Source organism: Erinaceus europaeus, chromosome 8, assembly GCF_950295315.1.
Source record: "Erinaceus europaeus chromosome 8, mEriEur2.1, whole genome shotgun sequence".
In the NCBI taxonomy this organism is placed as follows: Eukaryota; Metazoa; Chordata; class Mammalia; order Eulipotyphla; family Erinaceidae; genus Erinaceus; species Erinaceus europaeus.
Genome location: NC_080169.1, coordinates 122,866,968 through 122,890,095, shown reverse-complemented (window position 1 = coordinate 122,890,095; position 23,128 = coordinate 122,866,968). Strand labels below are relative to the sequence as shown.

The window sequence follows — 23,128 nt, the reverse complement described above, 5'->3', positions numbered from 1 at the left end:
TGGTGACAGCCACAGGGTGATTTACAAAAAAAAATCTGTTGGATGGAGATAGATAAATTGAGAGGGAAGAGGGAGAGGGAGAGAAACAGAGAGACACCTGCAGCCCTGCTTCACCACTCGGGAAGCTTTCCCTCTGTGGGTGGGGGCCAGGGGCTTGAACCTGGATCCTTGTACATGTCGGGTGTGCGCTGAAGCAGGTGTGCCACCGCCGGGCCCCTCAACAAGGCTATTTTGTGTGACAGAGACTACAGTCCCACTCCGTGCTGGCAGTGCCGGAGGGTGAACTGGGCCTTCCAGCATGTTCTATATGCTAGCCCTTGTGTCACCTCCCTGGCCACTGTTATTATTTTTTTTTGGGGGGGTGAAGTGGGGAGGAGAGACACCAAAGCATCAGTTCACCATCCTTGGATCTCCCTGGGTGCTGTCCACAGTGCTCCCATGTGACACCAGGGCTGTGAGTGCTCTGTCTGCCATCTATGGTCCTAGTTGCAGCTTTCTGAAACCACCCACCATCCACGGGACCGTGGGAGTGGCCCGTACCCTGGGGAGAGCAGCTGTGTATGTGCAAAGGATGCCCCTTGGGGTGGCTCTCAGCCCCAGCCTCACATCTCAGCCCCCCCACCCCCTTTGATCCTCTGGGGAGCAGCCCGACATGAGCCCCTTCTGCCTCGGGTCCCTCTGAGGCTGGCCATCCTCCAGCCTGTGCCCGGGGGTTGTCCTCTGGGCCAGCTGTCCCCAATCCTGTGCCCGCAGCCCCTCCCCTTAGAACCCTGGTACAATAGGACAGAACTTGCAAACCCCAGGGCTTTGTGGGGTGGGGTCAGGGTGGAGCCTCAGAAGTTCTGTGGGTTCCAGGTCAGCTCACAAAGGGCCGTGTGAGGAGCCGGCAGCATGTCTGAAGGGTAAGTGGGGGACCCCTTGGGGCGAAGCAGAGAGCCAAGTGCCTTCCTGTCCTGACAGAATGGCAGGTCCTGGGGTGAAAGGGGCCCCGAGACTGCGGGCTGTCCTGCCCTGCACACTTCCCGCAGACCATTCCAGAAACAGGGCTGGGCTCTGGGGAGGGGCCTCCTCTACAGCACCCCTAACCTCACTTCTCATGACTCCTCCCTCCCCATTCCTGGCCTGAGCTCTCAGCCTGCAGGGACCCACTATCCAAAACCCACCCCACAGGCTGCTTCCTGGGGGTACAGGGGACCCCAGTTCTGGGCAGGATTGTCCTATCTCCTTGCTGAGCCATGAACATACACCCTCCCTGCAGTGAGCCCACCCCTGCCTACTCTGAGCCCCCCCACCAGGGGCGCTCGCTGGAACTCCCATCTCCCCTGAACCCCACTCTGAGTAACCTTCAGGCCCTGGTGCTGCGCTTCTCACCCTCCCACCCCCCAGTCCTGGGACGGACAGACCCCACCTCTGGGTCCCCCCTTCTTCCCTTGCACTCTCCCCTGCCCACGCCCCCCGTGTAGGCGCCCACCTCGGGTGATAGATGGCGGTCGCGAGGCTGTCACTTCTGGAAGCCCCACTCCCACTCCGCAGATAGCTGGACCCCTCCCCCTGGCTCAGGGTGCCCATCGCCCCCCCACCCCTCCCAGAGCGTACCAGCGCCTGTGGGATTCCTCCCACCTGACCCTGCGGGAGGTGCTGGAGCAGGAGCCGCCGGCGCTCGAACCCGTGCCCGAGCGGGAGCGCGCGTCGCTGCAGCACCGGCTGGCGGCGCTGTACCTGCAGTACCTGGGGCTGCTGCGCCGCTTCGACGGGCTCTACGACCAGGTGGTGCAGCCGCAGAAGCGCCGGCTGCTCCGGCGCCTCCTGGACGCGGTGGCCGTGCGGGTGCTTGAGCTCAAGGACGAGCTGGTGCGCGTGGAGCTCAGTGAGACCCACTGCCTGGACCGCGCGCTGCTGGAGCTGCGGCTCACCCCGGTGCGGGGGCCGGGGGCTGGGGGCCGGGGGGAGGGGGCGCTGGGCACTGGGGGCCGCGCACCCGGGCTGGGGCCGCCCCCCGGACACGCCCCCAACTGGAACCGCCCACCAGCCGCGCCCAGGACACAGACACCTGGGTCCACTTACACCTGGGCTGGGACCACCCTGTAGCCACACACCTGGGCTGGGGCCGCCCACCTAGTCTCGCTCCTGGGCTGGGACCGCCCACCAGCCGCGCCCTGGACCGAGGCCGCCCACTGGAGTCCTACGCCCTTGCGCTGGGAGCCAGGGGAGCAGAGCAGGTCAAAGGGGGGCCTTGGGCACCCCGGGAGGTGGCCAGTGACCAGGGATCTTGGAACTGAAAGAGTATGAGGCCCCTACTTCCATCCCCGGCATTGTGTGTACCAGACTGGCTCTGGCGCGCTCACTCTCTTGATTTCTCTGTCTATCCAAAATAAATAAAAAGCAAAATATTTTTTAACTTTATTTATTTTTTATATTTATTCCCTTTTGTTGCCCTTGTAGCTATTATCGTTGCTACTGATGTCATCGTTGTTGGATAGGACAGAGAGAAATGGAGAGAGGAGGGGAAGACAGAGAGGGGGAGAGAAAGACAGACACCTGCAGACCTGCTTCACCGCCTGGGAAGCGACTCCCCTGCAGGTGGGGAGCCGGGGCTCGAACCGGGATCCTTATGCCGGTTCTTGCGCTTTGCGCCACCTGCGCTTAACCCGCTGCGCTGCCGCCCGACTCCCCAAAGTAATTTTTAAAAGAGTGGCAGATCTCAGTGCCAGGCGGTGGTGCCCCTGGTTGAGCACACACACTACCGTGCACCAGGACCTGGGTTCAAGCCCCTGGTTCCCAACTGCAAGGGGTAAAGCTTCACGAGTGGTGAAGCAGGGCTGCAGGAGTCTCTCTGTTTCTCTCCCTCTCTCCCCTCCCCTTTCAATTTCTTTCTGTCTCTACCCAATAAAAAAGGAGTGGCAGATCTCCTGGGACTGGGAGACGGATGTAGCTGTTAGAGCAGACTTCTTTTTTCTTTAAATTTATTTATTTATTCCCTTTTGTTGCCCTTGTTGTTTTATTGTTGTTGTAGTTATTGTTGTCGTTGTTGTTGGATAGGACAGAGAGAAATGGAGAGAGGAGGGGGAAGACAGGGGGGAGAGAAAGACAGACACCTGCAGACCTGCTTCACCGCCTGTGAAGAGACTCCCCTGCAGGTGGGGAGCCGGGGACTCTTATGGATCCTTATGCCGGTTCTTGCCTTTTGCGCCAGGTGCGCTTAACCCGCCCGACTTCCGACTTTTTTTTTTTTGTCCACTTGGGCAAAGATGGCTGACTCTGTAAAAAATATATAGAAATAATAATAAAAAGATGATTGATTAATTTGAAAAATGAACCCCATTTTATTCACTTCTCCCCCTTATTTGGGGAGGGATTAATAGTTTACAGTCGGCAGTAAAAGACAGTACTTAGTACACAGGTAACATTTCTCAGTTTTCCACATAACACTCTATCTAGGTCCTCCTCCACCATCAGGTTCCAGGACCTGAACCCCGCCCCCCGCACGGCTGACCCCAGAGTCCTTTGCTGTGTGCACAATGCTGGGTTTGAGCCCCCACCCCACGTGGGAGCACGGAGGCGTCCTGACCCTGCCCCTCCTGGTCACCCCAAAGGCAGACATGGAGGTTCCAATCCCCAAATATTTCCACCTTGAGGAGCCCACCAACCTGAGGACCCGGGCTGCCATACTGGCTGAGATCCTGGCCCAGAAGGAGCCGGTGGGCGTCAAGGAGGTAGGCAGCGCCCCCAGGCTCCTAGCCCTGTGCCACCTGGCCCCCCGCAGTCTGCAGTCTGGGCAGGCCCCGGGCCTGGCATATCCTGGAGGCTGGCCCCCGGCTGCCCACCTGCTCACCGCCACCTACAGGCTCCTGCCTCTCCCCCCAGAGCTTCCCAGGAATCCACCGCACGGATGCCATCATCCTGCTGCAGAGGGCCGAACGTGCCAGGCAGGGCCGCCTGCGGGCGACCTTCATGCGGGAGATCCGCCGAGAGGAGGAGCGGGACCAGCGGATCCGCATGGAGGGCCGCTACCGATTCACCCAGGACCAGGCCGCGCTCACCATACAGAAGGTACACATAGCCTGTTGCGCCCCCCCCCCCCCAAGGCCACCTCCTCCAGGAAGCTCGCCTGGCTCAGCAGTTTATGGTGGAGGTGTGGGTGCTTGGATTTTGCTGTCCAATAAGTAACTCTTGGGGGCTGGGCAGTGGGGCAGCGAGTGAAGTGCGCATATTACCATGCACAAAGACCTGGGTTTGAGCCTGTCCTCTCCACCTGCAGGGGAAATGTTTCATCAGTGGTGAAGCAGGTCTGCAGGTGTCTGTCTCTCTCCCTCTCCGTCTCCCCTCCCCTCTCAATTTCTCTCTGTCCTGTCAAATAAATTTGAAAAAAAAGGAAATCAGAACAAGACAAAAACGGTTGCCAGGAGTGGTGCCAGCACTGAGCCTCAGCAACAACCCTGTGGCAAAATAATAATAATAATATAACAAAATGAAACAAGCAGCTCCTACCTCAGAGGCCTCCACCACTCAGCATGCACAACTCTTTCAAAACTTATATTCGGGTTCCTGTGCTCTCTGTTCCTACTGCCCTTGCTGCTCTCCTCGCCGCCACCCCCATGCCTCTTCCCCCGGGACCTGAACACGGGTAGCCGAGGGCTGGTGACTGGCTTCTGGACACTCACTGCAGCCGCCGCCGCCATGACGAGCCCCTCTTTGTCCCTTTGCCTGTTTTGCTGACCTAAATAACCGAGATGATAAACCTCCCATTTGTTCAAGCCCCCCACCCCACCAAAATTTATTTTCTGTATCTGTTTTCATGAGACTGAGCTCTGGCAGATGGCAGTGCTGGGAACTGAGTTTGGGACCTCTGAGGGCTCAGACATGCAAGTCTGGTGCACTGCAGCACAATCCTACTGCTCCCAGCAGGCGCTCTCTCTCTTTTTCCAAATAGAAAATGAGAGGCAGGAGTCGGGCGGTAGCACAGCGGGTTAAGCCCAGGTGGCGCAAAGAGCAGGGACCGGCGTAAGGATCCCGGTTCAAGCCCCCGGCTCCCACCTGCAGGGGAGTCACTTCACAGGTGGTGAAGCAGGTCTGCAGGTGTCTATTTTTCTCTCTCCCCTCTCTGTCTTCCCCTCCTCTCTCCACTTCTTTCTGCCTATGCAACAATGACAACATCAATAACAACAATAATAACTACAACAGTAAAAAAGGGCAACAAAAAGGAATAAATAAATTAATATTAAGGAAAAAAAGAAAGTGGGAGACAGGGAGAGAGAGGCAGAGATGGAGAGACCCTTTTACCCTACTTCACTACTGGGGAAGCATCCCCCCTACATGGGGACCCCACGTGGTGCTGCGGGCTGGGGGCTGGGCCCTTGGGCATGGCTCAGTGTGCACCCCACCAGCTAAGCTACCTCTGGCCCTTCCCTGGCCCCCTGCTTTTGACATGATGCAGAGAAGCAAGCTCAGGACCCTGCATATGTGTGATACCTCCCCGGCCCTATTATTATTATTATTATTATTATTATTAATCTTCAGGACTTCGCTGCTTTTGGATGACTCTCTCAGAAACAGAGAGAGAGAGAGAGAGAGAGGGAGAAGGAGAGGGAGAGAGACAGAACCACAGCACTAGAGCTTCCTTCAGTGTATTGGATGCCGAGCTCACACTCAGGACATGCTCGTGGCCAAGCAGTGCATTGCCCATACTTTGTCAACCTCCAGTCCAATTTTTATTCTATATTTTCAAAGCCCTGTGCCACCATCCATGGAGCTTCCTTGGTGCTCTCCATGGGGGAAGAAGCACATACTTGTTTATTATTAATTCTACATTCCTAGAAGGACTTGAAGTGGGGTACTATATGAAGCCCCAGAAATAGAAGTGTTGTTAAAACTAGTCGAAATATCCATCTTTCTACAGTAGAATGGAGTGAGTGGTCATTCCAGAAACTTTTCAAACTCTTTTTTAAAAGATTTATTCATGGGAGTCGGGAGCAGTGTAAGGATCCTGGTTCGAGCCCCCGGCTCCTCATCTGCAGGGGAGTCACCTCACAGGCGGTGAAGCAGGTCTGCAGGTGTCTATCTCTCCCCCTCTCTATCCTCCCCTCCTCTCTCCATTTCTCTCTGTCCTATCCAACAACAATAATAACTACAACAATGAAACAACAAGGGCAACAAAAGGGAATAAATAAATATATAAAAAGGTTATAAAAAAGTTTGATTCATGGGAGTCGGGCGGTAGCACAGCGGGTTAAGCGCAGGTGGCGCAAAGCACAAGGACCGGCATAAGGATCCTGATTCGAGCCCCCGGCTCCCCGCCTGCAGGGGAGTCACTTCACAGGCGGTGAAGCAGGTCTGTAGGTGTCTGTCTTTCTCTCCCCCTCTCTGTCTTCCCCTCCTCTCTCCATTTCTCTCTGTCCTATCCAACAATGACGACATCAATAACAACAACAATAATAATAACCACAGCAACAATAAAAAAAAAGAAAAACAAGGGCAACGAAAGGGAAAATAAATAAATAAATAAATCAAGAATCAAAACAAAGTTTTATTCATAAGAGAAAGAAGAGAAGAGTGAGAGAGAGCGAAGGAGAGGGGAAGGGAGAAGGAGAAGGAGAGGGGAAGGGAGAGGGAGAAGCAGAGCCTTATTCTGGCGCATGGGATGCTGGGTCCTGAATGCAGAAGCCCAACCCTGCCCTGAGGCCTCTATCCCCCTCGCAGGCCTTGGCCAGGCCCCTCCTGTCCTCTGGACCACCACTTTGCACCCCTCAGCTGTTCCCAGCATGTGGCCATGGCCTCCACAAGTCTCCAAGATGCTCACAGGGGCTTATTGGGGTGGGGGTGGCTGTTTCCATGAGGCTGTGAGAACCCTGGGCAGGGCCACTCTGCACCAGGAACACTGTCACCTCCCCAGGCCCCTGGACCCCACCAAGTCCTGGGTTCAGGGATGGGTCCCCAGGGAAGAAAGCCTTGGGGCTGGAGTGCTTGGTGGGGGGGACGGCTGCTCAGGGCATGTGGACCCAGAGCCCCCCCCCCCAGGGCAGAGCCACATGCCGAGAGCCCCCGCCCACCCTCCAGGTGTGGAAAGGCCACCTGCATCGAAAGCGTGCCCAGCAGGACCAGCGCACCGAGATGGAGTTCATTGGCATGGTGGGTCTCCCTCCTGGCCCTACTCATAGGTGGGGTCCCTCATCTCCCCTGTTGTAACCTGCTCTCAGGCAGAGGGGGGGGGGTTCCCTGGTTGAAAGTGTCTTTGGTTGAGAAAGAGAAGCATCCCGCCAGGTCCCTTTGGCTCCCACCTTTCCCTCTCCTAAAGGGCCCTCACTCAGACTTGGGGAGGGGGCTGAGGGGGTAAGCCTCCTGAAACCCCCAGTTCAGGTGTCTGGCTGGAAGATGGGGCCCCAGAGTGGCCAGCAGAGTGGAGAGGCTTCCAAGTCCATGAACCCCACCCCTGTGCTCCCAGACCATTCCAGTCTCTGGCAGGGTCACAGGACTAGGTTGGAGTGCCTGGGGACCCTCCCTCCAGATCCACAGACTCCTCACATGCTCCGGGGAGCCCCAAACTTGCTCTCTTGTCTGCTGTGCTGTGAATCTGTCCTGTGAGTGGGAGTGTCTTGGGGTCTCTCTGGGCTCAGGGGGCAGGGACCCCACACACAGGCATGGCAAGGGGGTAGGTATAGCCAGTTTGCAGCCCCATCTCCAGTCCTCTGCTCTCCCTCACTTCGTAGCTGGACGGGTCCTGCTGGTTTAGGGGAGCAGGTCATGTTGGGGTGAGGCTGCCCCTTCCTAGGAAGAGGCTGGGCTGGGGGCCCCAATGGGGAGGGCTGGGGTGGCTGCCCCAGAGGGCTGGGGGTGCTGCGTAGGAGTGGGGGTGCTGAAGGAACCCCCCCCCCTTTCCCTGGGCCTGGGCAGGCGGAGGGAGGCAGGGTCCGGGGCGGGGGAGGCAGCAGGCGGAGGGCGAGGAGGGGGCCGCCATCAGCAGTGTGAGCTCAGCGTTTTCAGTGATTGTCTCTGCGCAGAGTGATATTTAAAATACATTTGGGAGCCAATGAGGCAGGAAAGTGGCTGTGGGAGCGAGCGCCTGTCGCCTGTGAGGAGTGCGGCGCGGGCGCGGTGGGGGCTGGGCCCCAGGCCGGCGGGGGAGGGGGCGCAATGCATCCAGCAAACTCATTATCAGAGTCATTTACACGGCGGCTCCCAGCTCCAAACACAATTTCTCCCCACGACGCAGGCTGGCCCCCGGGTGCTGGGGGCAGGTGCGTGTGCGTGCGCCCCCAGCCGGCTCCTGAGCCCCCCCCCCACTCGCCCCATCAGCTCCCGGCTTCGAACCAGGCCTCGGGCTCGGTGGCGCTGGCCAACTTGGGGGACTCCCTGCGGAGGCTGCGGCAGGCCGACCGTGAGGAGGAGTTCCAGGAGGCCCAGGGCAAGGCGCACGACTCGCTCACAGAGACGGAGGGGCCTGCCCTCAGGGAGAAGATGAAGGAGCAGATCCGCCAGTGGTTCATTGAATGCCAGTCAGTGGCCCCCACCCGCCCTGTGCCCATACGGGACTCTGGCTCCCCTACCCAATTGCTGACACCCTCCACTTCCGCACAGGGGTCCTAGCTCCTGGGCTGTCCCCCCTACACACACACACACACACACACACACACACACACAGTTCTCTTCATGGGAGAGAAAATGCCGGAGTAAGACAGGAGCAGCATCTGTGGGTGCACCGAGGACTCTGCCCTCCTCTGTTACTCCTCCTCTCCCTCCCTTCCTCTCTGCCAGTGCCCTGATTCCTTGTCTCTAACCCTTCTCTCCACCCATTCATTCTTCTGTCCATCCATTCTTCTGTCCATCCATTCATCCACGCACCCATCTACGTATGTCTATCTATCCATCTACGTATGTCCATCTATCCATCCATCCACACATCCAGACATCTACCCATCCATCCATCTGTCCATCTATTTATGGATCCATCCACCTACCCATCCATTCATCCACCCACTCATCCATCCATCCATCCATCCATCCACACTCATCCATCCATCCATCCACCCATCTATCCATCCATGTATCCATCCATCTATTTATGGATCCATCCACCTACCCATCTGCTTATCCACCCTCTCATCCATCCATCCATTCACCCATCCATCTGTTCATCTATTTATGGATCCATCCACCTACCCATCTGTTCATCCACCCACCCATGCATCCATCCATCCATCCATCCATCTGTCCATCTATTTATTGATCCATCCACCTACCCATCTGCTCATCCACCACTCATCCATCCATTCATCCACCCACTCATCCATCCATCCATTCACCCATCCATCTGTTCGTCTATTTGTGGATCCATCCACCTACCCATCCATTCATCCACCCACTCATCCATCCATCCATCTATCCATCCATTCATCCATCCACCCACCCATCCATTCATCCACCCATCCATCTGCCCATCCATCCATCTGCCCATTCACTAGTACCTTTACCATCCATGTTTCCATCTTCACATCCATCCATCTGTCCATTTGTCTGTTCACCCATCCATCCATGCCCCATCCCTCCATCTGCCCATCTGTCTGTCCATCTGCTCATCCACCCATCATGCGTCCATCTGTCCATCCTCTCATCCACTTACTTATCCATCTAGCCATCCCATCCATCTACCCATCCATTCATCTGTCCATTTGCCCATTCATCCATCCCTCCTTCCATCTATCCATTTGTCCATCCACCCAACTATCCATATGTGCATTTACCCCTCTATCTGCCTGCCAATCCACCCATGCCTTCACCCCTCCCTCCCTCCATCATCCCCTTCCTTCTCCCAACCCTCCATACCCCACCCTCTGGCCGTCTTGTATTTGTTTCAGTGCCATTACCGGACGGTTCCCTGATTATCCGGACGAATCTTCAGGGGGATCCTACCTGTTCTTTTCAGAGAAGACTCCAGAACAGGTACCCCAGGGTGAGGACAGGGGGTTGTATGAGGCAGGTAAGTGTGCAGAGACAGAGTCCTGAGGGAGGCTGAGGGTGGCCACCGGGCAGGGAGAGGGGTCCCCAGAGGCCTCACAGAGATGGGCCCCGCGTCTGGAGGAGCAGTCTGCGTCAGGTGAGGCCCTCAGAGCCCTGGTTCCCAGAGAGGGGAGCCGCAGGTCCACCTCCACTGGTGACTTGAGTCCCAGGACACTTTGCTCCTCCTCAGTCCCCATCCTCTCTGAAGCTATCACTCTCGGGCACAGGTGAAAGTGGAATTAGACACTCAGAGCCAGGAGAGCAAGAAAAAGGACCAAGAGAAGAAGGAGAAGAAGGAGGAGAAGAAGAAGAAGAAGAAACAGGAGAAGTCCAAGAGAGGGGTAAGAGTCTCCTGCAGGGGCATGGGTGGGGGTGGGATGGGGAGGCGAGCGGGGCTGGGTGCTGGGGCCGGGTGAGCCGGGGTCCGCGTTGCCTCTCTCCTAGGAGCAGGAATCGGTGCTGACTTTGCTGCCGTCCAAGGCCGTCCCCGTCATCAGCGCTGGGCACAAGGAGTACTTGAGTGAGAGGGGGGAGGCTGGGGTCCTAGGTGACCCCATCCCGGGGCGGTGGCTGTGTGCCATGTGGTCAGGAGGGGGCAGTGTGGGTGTGCTTACAGCCCTGCAGGGGAGGGTTTTGGGGAGGGGCCTGCACCCTGAGCTTGGCACCTTGGGACCCAGCCTCTGTCTGTGGCCCAGGGAGAGGTGGGTCGGGCAGCCGGGTGGGGAGAGGGCCACCTGACAGGGCCAGGTACCCATCCTCGTGTGGTGTCTTTCTCCCTCTCTCTCATACACACACACACACACACACACACACACACACACACACACGAAGGGAGACAGACAGAAGAGGCAGAATAGTGTTGTGTGAAACTGAGTGTATGTGTAGTGTGTGTGTGAGTGTGAAACTGTATAGTGTGTGTGAGCATGTGTGTGTGAGTGTGTAAGTGTGTGAAACAGTGTATGTATAGTGTAAGCATGTGTGTGAGTGTGTGTATGAGTGTGAACATGAGTGTATATATGTAGTGTGTGTGTGAAACTGAATATATATATATATGGTGTGTGTGTGCTGGGAGTCAATGTGTGCATGTGTGATGTGTGTGTGTGTGTGAGTATAGGAGTGCATGTGTATGAATGTGCGTGTGAGTGTGTGAGTGAGTGTGAAGGTGTGCTCCCCTGGCCTCTGACCCCCCACATCCCCCTCTGGGGTCAGATCTCTGGCAGAACCAGGCTGGGGCCACACACCCTGATCAGGGTCATGACTCGGAGAAGCTGCGCATGGAGATGAGGAAGGAGGTGGAGACGGAGCTGCGCATCCAGGTGAAAGAGGCCCCCGGCCTCCAGCTGCCCCCTGCCCGCTCCCCCTGTGCTGACCCCCCCACGTCACTGCCCACCGCACCCCCAGGTGGATGAGCTTATGCGGCAGGAGCTGAAGACGCTGCGCCTGGTGGTGGACAAAGAGGAGACTCGGGCCCTGAAGCCCCCCAAGGCAGGCCGAGGGGGGCCGGGGGGGCGGGGGTGGGGGGCAGGGCCGGCAGACAATGGCCGCTGCTCCCTCTCCCCAGAAAGGCGCATCACAGAGGGCTGGGAAGAAGAAGGACCGGGATCTGACTGCCGACAGGTGGGCCCTGCAGGTGGCTCCCGGCTGCGGCTCGCTCTCTCCCCCACCCGTCTCCACCACCCACCTGCCCAGGAGCAGGGCAGATTAGAACCTGTGAGGGGGGAAGGGTGACCCCGGGGTGGGGAGGGAGCTCGCTGTCCTTGCACCAAGTGAGAGCGCCGTGGACAGTTGAGCAGGCTGTGGTGTCTCTCCTGTTTCTCTCTCCCCCACCACCTTTCTCCAGAAAGAGATAGATAGACAGACAGACAGGTAGATAGGGTACTGGGGGGCGGCAGAACAGTTTACCTGTTTGGTCCTGTGCTCCAGTCAAATTCGAGCTGTCTCCCGCTGCTCTAGAGGAAGTTTCTATGCTGTTTCCCCTCCTCTCCTCCCCCTTTGGGCCTTCTCTCTCTCTCTCTCTCTCCTCCCTTCCTCTCTCCCTCTCTAAGTCAGCCCAGCAACAACAAAAGAAAAACACAAAAGAATAATTAAACACCAGCCCAGCCGGAAGGTCATTAAGTAGTGTCACATGTGCTGGGAGCCTCTGAGTTCATTCCCCAGCACCACATACAATTAAACAAGAGAGACAGAGAGAGAAGGGCAGGGGAAGACAGCATAATGGTTATGCAGAGACTATCATACCTGAGGCTCCAAAGTCCCAGGTTCAATTCCTTGTACTACCATCAGCCAGAGCTGAGTTCTGGTGCAAAAAAGAAAGAAGAGAGGAAGAGAGGGAGAGAGGGAGAGAGGGAGGGAGAGAGAGAGAATGAGGGCTTGGAGATCACTTATCCTTTAGAGGGCATGCCTTATCATGTGTGTGATCCAGGCTGAGCCCCGGCCCACAGAAGAGTGACACGGTGCTAGAGGAAACCCCAGCCCTGGGGCTTTCTTTCCCCTGTTTCTCTTTTCTCTCTCCTTCTCTTCCTCTGTCTGCAATAAAAAGACTGAAAAGTGGATTCAGGGTCAGTAAGATCACGTGTGCAGGAGCCCCACGCTACACGCACATGCACACACAGTGCGGGAGGCAGGGAAATGGCTCAGCCTGTCAGAGCCAGGACTTGCACAACTGAGGTCCCAGAGGCCCAGGTTCGATCCCTGGCACCGCCTCAAGCTGGAGCTGAGCAGTGAACCCTCCGTGGATCCTTTCATAATAAACATATTAGTGGGGGGGCAGGTGGGACCACACCTGGCAGGGCCAACACCATGAACAAGGCCTTGGGTTCAAGCCCCTGGTCCTTACCTGTTGGGGGGGAAGCTTCATGAGCTGTGAACCTGTGCTGCAGATGTGTCTCTGTCTCTCTTGCTCCCTCTCTATTCCATCAAAATAAGTAACTATTTAAAAACAATAAATAGGGAGTCAGGCGGTAGCACAGCGGGTGAAGCGTAGGTGGCGCACAGCACGAGGCATAAAGATCCCCGTTCGAGCCCCTGGCTCCCCACCTGCAGGGGAGTCGCTTCCCAGGCAGTGAAGCAGGTCTGCAGGTGTCTGTCTTTCTCTCCCCCTCTCTGTCTTCCCCTCCTCTCTCCATTTCTCTCTGTCCTATCCAGTGATGACGACATCAATAACAACAATAATAACTACAACAATAAAACAACAAGGGCAACAAAAGGGAATAAATAAATATAAAAAATTAAAAACAATAAATAAATGGACTTACAGACACCGCAGTCAGCTTTCACCCTCCCCTCCCCTCCCCTCCTCTCCTCTCTCCAACCTTTGCCTTAACCAGCTCTGTCCCCCTGGGGTTCTGTCTGAGTCCCCCCCCTCCTCAGTGAGGTCCCCCCGTGAGCCAGTAGGTGGGGGCTCTTGGCCAGTGCCACTCTGGCTGTGGCACCCCTGGCATTCTGCCTTCAGGCTGTGGGGCAGGTGGAAGGCCTCCCTTCCTGGCGCTCATGCCCCACACTGACCTCTGCCCCATCTCCCTCCACACCTGCGTCCGTCCATGCCCGCCTGCCAGGTCTGTGGAGTCTCTGTTTGAGGAGCTGCTCTTCTTTGAGGTTCTCAAGAGGAACGAGAAAGTGGAGCTGAAAGACTTCATTGGTGAGCCCAGGCGCGGCCCCCCGCCCCCCACAGCCCCTGCCCCAGCCTGCCCAGGCTTCTGCTCACGGCGTGTCCCCCGTGTCCCCAGGGGACTGGCTGTACCTCAGATCCCCTCTGGGCCTGGCCAACAAGCTGGCCATGCCGTCCCTGTCTGACATGCGGCAGAACGTGGCCCTATACGCTGTGCTGCGGCTCGGTGAGCGGGGACGGGGGCGCTGGGGGCAGGGGCCACCCTCAGGTTGTGGGGACCCCGAGCCGCGTTCTAGACACCTACTCAGTCCCAACTGATGTCTGTCTGCTCCCTTCCTCCCTTCCTTTCTTCCTCTTTTTTTAATTTATTACATTCTCAATTATTTTGGATAGGGACAGACAGAAATTGAGAGAGGAGGAGGGGACATAGAGGGAGAGAATCAGAGAGACACCTGCAGCACTACTTCACCTCTTGTGAAGCTTTCTCCCTGTAAGTGGGGACCAGGGGACTGAACCTAGGGCCTTGCACACTGTCGTGTGTGCACTCAACCAGGTGTGCCACCGCCAGGCCCCTTCTGTCCTCTTTTTTTAAAAAATATTTTTAAATATTTATTTATTTTCCCTTTCGTTGCCCTTGTTGTTTTTTTATTGTTGTAGTTATTATTATTGATGTCGTCTTTGCTGGATAGGACAGAGAGAAATGAGAGAGGAGGGGAAGACAGAGAGGGGGAGAGAAAGACAGACACCTACAGACCCGCTACACCGCCTGTGAAGCGATTCCCCTGCAGGTGGGGAGCCAGAGGCTCGAGCCGGGATCCTTATGCTGGTCCTTGTGCTTTGTGCCACGTGCGCTTAACCCGCTGCGCCACCGCCCGACTCCCCTCTTTTTTTTTTAAAGACGTATTTATTGGGGCTGGGGAGACAGCATCATGGTTTTGCAAAAGACTCTCCTGCCTGAGGCTCTGAGGACCCAGGTTCAACCCCTAGCACCACCATCAGCCAGAATTAAGCAGGGCTCTGGTCTCTCATTAAAATAAAATACATATTTTTAAATATTTATTTCCTTATTCCCTTTGTTTCCCTGTTGTTTTATTGTTGTACTTATTATTGTTGTTGTTATTGATGTCGTTGTTGTTGGATAGGACAGAGAGAAATGGAGAGAGGAGGGGAAGACAGAGAGGGGGAGAGAAAGACAGACACCTGCAGACCTGCTTCACTGCCTGTGAAGCGACTCCCCTGCAGGTGGGGAGCCGGGGGCTTGAACCGGGATCCTTACGCTGGTCCTTGCGCTTTGTGCCACCTGCGCTTAACCCGCTGCGCTACCGCCCGACTCCCCGAAACAAAATTTTTAAAAAATATTTTTTATTTTTATTTATTTATTCCCTTTTGTTGCCCTTGTTGTTTTATTGTTGTAGTTATTATTGTTGTTGTCGTTGTTGGATAGGACAGAGAGAAATGGAGAGAGGAGGGGAAGACAGAGAGGGGGAGAGAAAGACAGACACCTGTAGACCTGCTTCACCGCCTGGGAAGCGACTCCCCTGCAGGTGGGGAGCCGGGGTTCGAACCAGGATCCTTATGCCGGTCCTTGTGCTTTGCGCCACCTGCGCTTAACCCGCTGCGCTACCGCCCGACTCCCAACAAATTTTTTTTTAAATTTTTTAAAAATTTTTTATGTTATTTATTTCTTTTTGTTGCCCTTGTTGTTTTATTGTTGTAGTTGTCATTGTTGGATAGGACAGAGAGAAATGGAGAGAGGAGGGGAAGACAGAGAGGAGGAGAGAAAGACAGACACCTGCAGACCTGCTTCACCGCCTGTAAAGCGACTCCCCTGCAGGTGGGGAGCCGGGGGCTTGAACCGGGATCCTTACGCCGGTCCTTGCGCTTTGCGCCACCTGCGCTTAACCCGCTGCGCTACAGCCCGACTCCCCCAACAAAATATTTTTTAAAGATATATTTATTTTATTTATTGTGTGTGTACGGGGGGAGGGGGAGGGGGAGGGGGAGAGAGAACCAGAGCACTGCTCAGCTTGGGCACAGGGTAGTGCTGGGGGTTAAACCTTAAGCCTCTGGGGCCTGAGACATTTGGGCTGGTGCCCTGCAGGCTGCGCCATCTCCCCTGCCTCCACCCCTGCCCTGTGCCCACCCCCAAGCCCAGGACCTCCTCTCTCCTTCTTTCTATCTGACGCCTGAGAGTGAACCCCAGGCCTCCCACAGGCCTGGCTGTTCTACCCTGAAACACCTCCCACCCCCCAGGACTTCCTGAAGGGATCACACTCTCTTTAGCATGGTGCTCCCAGAGTGAACTAAAGCCCTTACCCCTGTGCCATCCAGCATAGCAGCCTCTCCAGCCCTGTGGGGAGAGGGTACAGAGACATACTAAAGCACTGCTCCAGTGTGAGCAGCTGAGTGCTGTGCTCAGTGCTCCTGTGTTGTTTTCAACGGGTTATGTTGTTTTCACCAGGCTGGCTTCACGGGCGGGTAACATGACCAGGGACTCATGGTTGGGCTGTAGGCAGTATCTCTTTATTCATGCAGGACGCAGCACAATCTAAGACGAGCTAAGCTAAACTCAAAGTACAGTACTGTAAAACTCACAATGCTGTCTTTATATATACTTGCCAAGTAAGGTGGAAACAGGATGTGACATAGAGAGGGTGGAGAGAAAAGTGACTGGTGAAAATCAGAATGTGACAAAGAGGGGGCAGATTAGGCGAGAATCCTATCACTGAACCACAAATGCCCTGGAGGGAGGGTGGTGCTTGTTAACAGTGGTTATGTAAATAGAATGAAGTGGTTATGTAAATAGAATAGTGTTAAGCAGGGGGGATTTAAACCAAATGAAACAGAAGGGGTCTCATGCATACCAACACTCCTGTACAGTGCTGGGGATCAAACCCAGAGCCTCACAGGTAAGAAACTGTACACTTTGCCCATCGAGCTATGTCCCAACACTCTCTCCATTTATTTACTTACTTACTTACTTATTTATTTATTTGATAGAGAGCAATTGAGAGGGGAGGGGGAGATAGAGAGGGAGAGAGACAGAGAGACACCGGCAGCCCTGCTTCACCACTCATGAAGCTTCCCTCCTGCAGGTGGTTACCGGGGCTTAAACCTGGGTCCCTGTGCGTTGTAATGTGAGCGCTTAAACAGATACACTACCACTTGGCTATTTGTTTATTTTATTTATTTATAGACAGATAGAAATGGAGAGGGAAGAGGAGACAGAGATATAAACAGAGAGACACCTGCAGCCCTACTCCACGGCTCATGAAGCTTTCCCCCCCTGCAAGTGGGGACCAGGGGCTTGAACCTGAGACCTTGTGCATTGTAACATGTGCACTCAACTAGGTGTGCCACCACACAGCCCTTCCATTTTTTTTGTTTTTTATTCTAAACTTTCAGACAGGGAGAGGGAGAGATCACAGCAGCACTCCACCATCCCTGGTATTCCCACAAGGAGCTGGGGATCGAACCCAAGGCCTGACTGTAGAGGACACACAGTTCACCACTGCGGGGTCTCTTTTTCCTCATCCTGTGTGACTCCACTGCTCCTGGTGGACTTTTATTTATTTTTAAATGTATAAAATTTTTATTTTATTTTATTTATTTATTTATTTCATGAGAGAGAGAGAGAGAGAGAGATACACAGAAATACCGGAGCACTGTTCAGCTCTGGCTGACGGTGGTGGTGGGGATTGAACCTGGGACCTCAGAGCCTCAGGCATGAAAGTGTTTTGCAGAACCATGATGCTATCTCCCCAGCCCTGGACTTTCCTTTTGACCTTTTAACTTCCGGGAGGGAGAGATACAGAGAGGGAGAGACAGAGACACCGTGGCACTGTCCCATCGTCTTCAGAGCCTCCCCCAGTACGTGGTGTTCCCGTGTGGTGCTGGGGCTCAGACCCGGGCTCTGGTGAAGTCCAGGCCGCCTCTCAGGGGCTCAGCTGCCCTTCCCACCCTCAGGCTCCCCCCACATCCACTCCATGGCTCCCCTGGTGCGCTCCATCCTGCTGGTGGGCCCCGAGGGGATGGGCAAGAAGATGCTGGTGCAGGCCGTGTGCACCGAGACCAAGGCTATCCTGTTCGACCTGTCGCCGAGCAACCTGCAGGACAAGTACCCCGGGAAGGCGGGGGCGCAGATGCTCGTGCACTTGGTCTTCAAGGTCAGCCTGTCCAGGGGGCCCCTCAGGGCCTGGGGGGACCTGCGGCCAGCTGGCGGGAAGGGGGGTAACAGGGACAGGGGGTTTCTCTGCAGAGTGGGGCGAGCTTTCCCACGCAGCAGTCCCCACCCAGGACCCTGCTTGACCCACCCAGGTGGCCCGGCTCTTCCAGCCCTCCGTCATCTGGATTGGAGACGCCGAGAAGAACTTCTACAAGAAGGTGCCCCGAGAGGAGAAGGCGGTGAGGACGAGGCCTGAGGCCCCAAGGTTGCAAGTTCAATCCCTCGAACCACCCAAAGCTTGAGCTGAGCAGGGCTCAAGAAAGGAAAGGAAAGGAAAGGAAAGGAAAGGAAAGGAAAGGAAAGGAAAGGAAAGGAAAGGAAAGGAAAGGAAAGGGGACTGGACAGTGGTGCACCCAGGAGAGTGCACATGTAATCATAAGCAAGAACCCAGGTTCAAGCCTCCAGTCCTCCCCTGGAGGGAGGAAGCTCCACAAGCAGTGAAGCAGGGCTGCAGGTGTCTCTCTCCCTCTCTGTCTCCCCCTCCCCTTCTCAGTTTCCTTCCATCCTAGAAAAGAAAAAAAGAAAAGGTGGGGGTGGGAGAATGACCACCAGGAGTGCTTGATTCACTGCAGGCGCTGAATCCCAACAATAATCCTGGTGGCAACGAAATAGAGAGAGGGAAAGGAAGGGAGGAAGGAAGGAAGGGAGAGAGGAAGGAAGGGAGGAAGGGAGGGAGGAAGGGAGGGAGGGAGGGAGGGAGGAAGGGAAGGGAGGGAGGGAGGAAGGGAGGGAGGAAGGGAAGGGAGGGAGGGAGGAAGGGAGGGAAAGAAGAAGGAGAAACAGAATAATAGTACAGGGCCGGGCAGTGATGCATCTGGTTGAGTACACACGTTACATGTGCAAGAGCCCAGGTTCAAGCCCCCTGGTCCCTACCCACAAGGGGGAAGCATCATGAGCGGTGAAGCAGGTCTGCAGGGGTCTCTTTTTGACCCTCTCTACCCTCTCAATTTCCCTTTGTCCTCTCAAAGGAAAGGAAGGGAAAGGCAGGGCAAGGGAAACAGCACAATGGTTATGCAAACACACTCTCACCCTGAGGCTTTCAGGTCCCACATTCAACCCCCCACACCACTGTGAGCCAGAGCTAATCAGGGCTCTGTAATAATCATAATAATGATAATAATAATAATAATAATAATAAAAATACAAGAGAGAAAGGAAGAAAGAAAAAGAAAGGCTGCCAGGAGTGGTGGATTTGTGGTGCTAGCACTGAGCCCCAGTGACAACTCTAGTGGCACTTTAAACAATTTTAAAAAGAGGGAAAGGAAGGAAAGAGAAAGGAAAGGTGTCCCTGGGGGCCTGTCCCCTGACCCTGGGTCATCCGTCCCCCTTTCAAAGCAGTGTCCACAGCCTTTGGGGGTCCCCATGCTCAGGAGGTGGCAGTGTCCCCAGAAGGCAGACGCCCACCGTGTGCCCCCACGCCCACCCCCGAGCAGATGGACCCAAAGCGCATCAAGGTAGACCTGGCGAAGGCCCTGCGTGTGCTGAGCCCCGGGGACCGCGTGCTGCTCATCGGGACCACGGCACGGCCACAGCTGGCTGACGTCAAGGGCCTGTGCCGGCTCTATGAACACATCCTGCTCATGCCCAGGCCTGATTATGCCTCGCGCTACAGTGGGTCTTCGCTGGGCAGGGGACAGGGGTGGGGGAGGAGGATAGGGACATAGGGAGGGATGAGGGATAGGTGACAGGGGCAGGGTGCAGGGATAGGGATAGGGGACAGAGACAGGGCTAGGGACAGAGGATAGGGACAAGGACAGAGAACAAGGGTGGGGACAGAGACAGAGGAAGGGGACAGGAATAGGGACAGGGAACAAGGAGAGAGTAGGGGACGGGGGCAGGACAGGGATGAGGACAGAGAACAAGGGTGGGGACAGGAACAGAGAGTAGGGACAGAGACAGAGGAAGAGGACAGGAACAGGGACAGGGGACAGGGAACAAGGAGAGAGTATGGAGACAGGAGATGGGACAGGGATGGGGACGGAGAACAAGGGTGGGGACAGGAACAGAGGGTAGGGACAGGAACAGGGACAGGGAACAAGGAGAGAGTATGGGGACGCGGGCAGGACAAGGATGGGGACAGAGAACAAGGGTGGGGACAGGAACAGAGGGTAGGGACAGAGACAGAGGGAGGGAACAGGGACAGGGACAGGGGACAGGAGACGGAACAAAGATGGGGTATGGGGACAGGATGGGTGGGGACAAGGATGGGGACAGGGAATAAGGATGAGGACAGATTCAGAGATGGGGACAGGAGACATGGGATAGGAATAAAGATGGATTCAGGCACAAAGAAAGGACAGAGATGGGAACTAGGACGGGGACAGGGACAAGGACCGAGTGTGAGCCCTCTGCTACAGCCTGGTGGTCCCGCCTGCCTGGGCCTGGGCCCTGGACCCCCGTGTCCTCCGTGCTCAGGGGAGCACCCTCGTCCCTTCCCGGGGAGGACGGCTGCCTTCTGCACACACACAGCCCCTCCACGTCCCTGCCCACAGCCATCTGGAAGCACCTGCTACAGGCCCAAGGCGCCGTGCTGACCCCGAGCCTGGACGTCAGCTCGCTGGCTCGGGTGTCGGACGGCTACACGTCTGGTGCCATTGTGCATGCTGTGCGCGCCGTGGTGAGCGAGCGGCGGCTCCTGCAGATGTCCAAGCGGCCGCTGGTGGCCTCAGAGTTCCTGGGGCACCTGGCGAAGCAGGAACCGGTGCACTGGGAGGAGGAGGAGGCCTTGAAGGTGAGCCCGGCAGGCCAGGCCTCAGGCCCCACACATGGGAGCCCTGGATGCCCACTCGGAGCTAAGGGCTGCAGTTCTCCCTCCCCCCACCCTGAGTCAAGCCCCAGCACCATGTGAGAATACCATGCACAGCACCCAGGGAGCCCATGGAGGGTGGGCAGGGCTGTGGGGTCTCTCCTCTCTCAGCACCCTGCACAGCACCCAGGGAGCCCATGGAGGATGGGCAGGGCTGTGGGGTCTCTCCTCTCTCAGCATCATGGGCACAGCACCCAGGGAGCCCATGGAGGGTGGGCAGGGCTGTGGGGTGTCTCCTCTCTCAGCACCCTGCACAGCACCCAGGGAGCCCATGGAGGGTGGGCAGGGCTGTGGGGTGTCTCCTCTCTCAGCACCAGGCACAGCACCCAGGGAGCCCATGGAGGGTGGGCAGGGCTGTGGGGTGTCTCCTCTCTCAGCACCATGCACAGCACCCAGGGAGCCCATGGAGGGTGGGCAGGGCTGTGGGGTCTCTCCTCTCTCAGCACCCTGCACAGCACCCAGGGAGCCCATGGAGGGTGGGCAGGGCTGTGGGGTGTCTCCTCTCTCAGCACCCTGCACAGCACCCAGGGAGCCCATGGAGGGTGGGCAGGGCTGTGGGGTCTCTCCTCTCCTTGCATCAAGAAGGGCAGCACAGAGTACTCCGGAGACAGCTCCACCTGCTGGAGCAGCGGCTTGCCTGAATGAGTCCCCAAGGCTCCAGGTTGGATCTCTGGCACCACTTTCTGCCAGAGTCAAGCAGGCTTCTTTTCTCTCTCCTTTATTGTTCTTGTCTGTCTCTCTGTGTGTATTTCTCCCTCATTCTCTCACTCTTTCTTATAATAAATAAATCTTTAAAAACTAGAATAGGAAATGGGGTCCAGTGGCAGCGAGGAAGCATTGCACGTGATCGAGTTCATTCCCTGGTGAGAGACAGAGATAGAGAGATAGAGAGAGAGAGAGCAGGGGCTGGGGAGTAAGCAAAATGACTGTGCAGAAGGTTTCCATGCCTGAGGCTCTGAGGTCCCAAGTACAATTTTCTGCACTACTATCAGCGAGAGTTGGGCAGTGCTCTTGGAAAACAAAGAAAAAAAGAGAGAAACAGGCACAGGAAGTGGAGTCTTGGACTCTCAAGGATGAAGACCGTAGTTCTGTCCCCAGCATCACACGTGCCAGAGTGCTGCTCTGCTTCTCTCTCCCTCTGTCTCTCCCTCTTTCCCTCTCTCTCCTATAAGTAAATTTTTCTTAAACAAGGAGAGAGAGAGAGAGAGAGAGCACCTGCCCTTGCTGGCTGACACTGTGACCTGGAGCCTTGGTGTGTTGTGTGAAGGACAGGCTCTGAGGTCCCGTCCTGGGGGAGGGCAGGGTGCTGGGGCAGGCAAGGCTGGGGGCAGGGTGGAGGGTCAGCGGGGGACCTGCCCTTGCCCCCCCTCCCCGCCAGGACTGGTACTTCAAAACCCCACTAGGCAAGAGGTGGGTTACGATGGTCAAGGAGCAGGACGCGGCTGAGGAAGCTAAGCAGGCCAAGAAGAAGAAGAAGTGAGGGGCCACCATCAAGGCTGCGCTGAACCTTCGGGGGTCCCTCCCACCCCTCACCCTGGGCAGAGCCATAAACGCCCAACCCAGCTCTCTGTCCGTCTCTGCCTGCACCCACACCATCCCCTCCTCCCCCTCTCCTGCACCCCACCTGCCTCCAGAAAATACAGAAACAGTGGCAGGGGAGAGGCTGAAGCAGTGCACGCACCCTCCCACCCCCTGCACCCCATTCCCTGTGTGGCCTGGCCCAGCTCTGCCTGTCACCCGGCCTTGGTTTCCCCACCTGTGACCGTGGGGTAGCTGCACCAGTCTCCTAGGTCCCTTCTCAGACTCCTTTAACGGGGGTGGGGCACAGGGGGTCCAGGAAAATGGGGGTCTTCTGTGGGCACAGCAAGTGCTGCTGGGAGACGAGTGCCCTGTATTTGGGGGCTGTACCCCTTCTTTCTGGAGACCCTTCCCCTGCCCAGGGTCCTTCCTCAGCCTGACCCTGGGGGCTGAACAGACTGAGCCATTCCCCACCACACACACACACTGAAAGTCCATCTCTGGTTTTCTCGACCCAGAGAAACAGAGAGGGGCTCTGGGGACCCCGGGCTAGGGTGCCTAAAAAGATGCGGGTGACCCCCCCATCATAAATTTAGTGAGAACAGATGAAGTAGCGAGGGGCAGGGCTGGGCTTTCCCACCTTTTCCATCTTATCTGCCAAGTAAAGCACCCCCAGCCCCCCTGCTGCCCATGAAGGACTTCCCCTGCCCCTGCCTCATGCCATCCCCTTGCCCATGATGGGCTTGATGCCCTGGAGAACCAGGGTCATCTGGGGAGGGCACCCTGCCCCACAATCTGGCCAGAGCCCACCTTCCTCACTGCGAACGTGGGTGCTGGACTCAGCACAGCTGGACTGGGTCTGTGGAGGGGCTGCACCCCAGGACTCCGGCTCTGAGGGAGCAGGACACACGGGCCTGAGACATGGCCTTCCTCACCAAAGGGCAACCCCTCCCCACTGTCCCACGTCCAGCCCCCCGAGGAG

At 56.4% G+C, this 23,128-nt stretch overlaps 1 protein-coding gene across 1 annotated transcript; it reads left to right on the top strand.

Annotated features, from left to right (window-relative positions):
- Positions 1-891: 891 nt before the first annotated feature.
- IQCA1L (IQ motif containing with AAA domain 1 like) lies at positions 892-22,190 on the top strand. Its single transcript, XM_007536633.2, has 19 exons — positions 892-902; positions 1,590-1,917; positions 3,594-3,713; positions 3,865-4,050; positions 7,054-7,125; positions 8,290-8,489; positions 9,849-9,933; positions 10,218-10,331; positions 10,435-10,510; positions 11,200-11,306; positions 11,392-11,475; positions 11,552-11,607; positions 13,545-13,627; positions 13,716-13,823; positions 17,564-17,763; positions 17,915-18,001; positions 19,256-19,433; positions 20,315-20,553; positions 22,007-22,190. Exons 1-19 carry the CDS (start codon positions 892-894, stop codon positions 22,106-22,108), a joined length of 2,436 nt encoding a protein of 811 aa, XP_007536695.1. The 3' UTR covers positions 22,109-22,190.
- Positions 22,191-23,128: the final 938 nt, after the last annotated feature.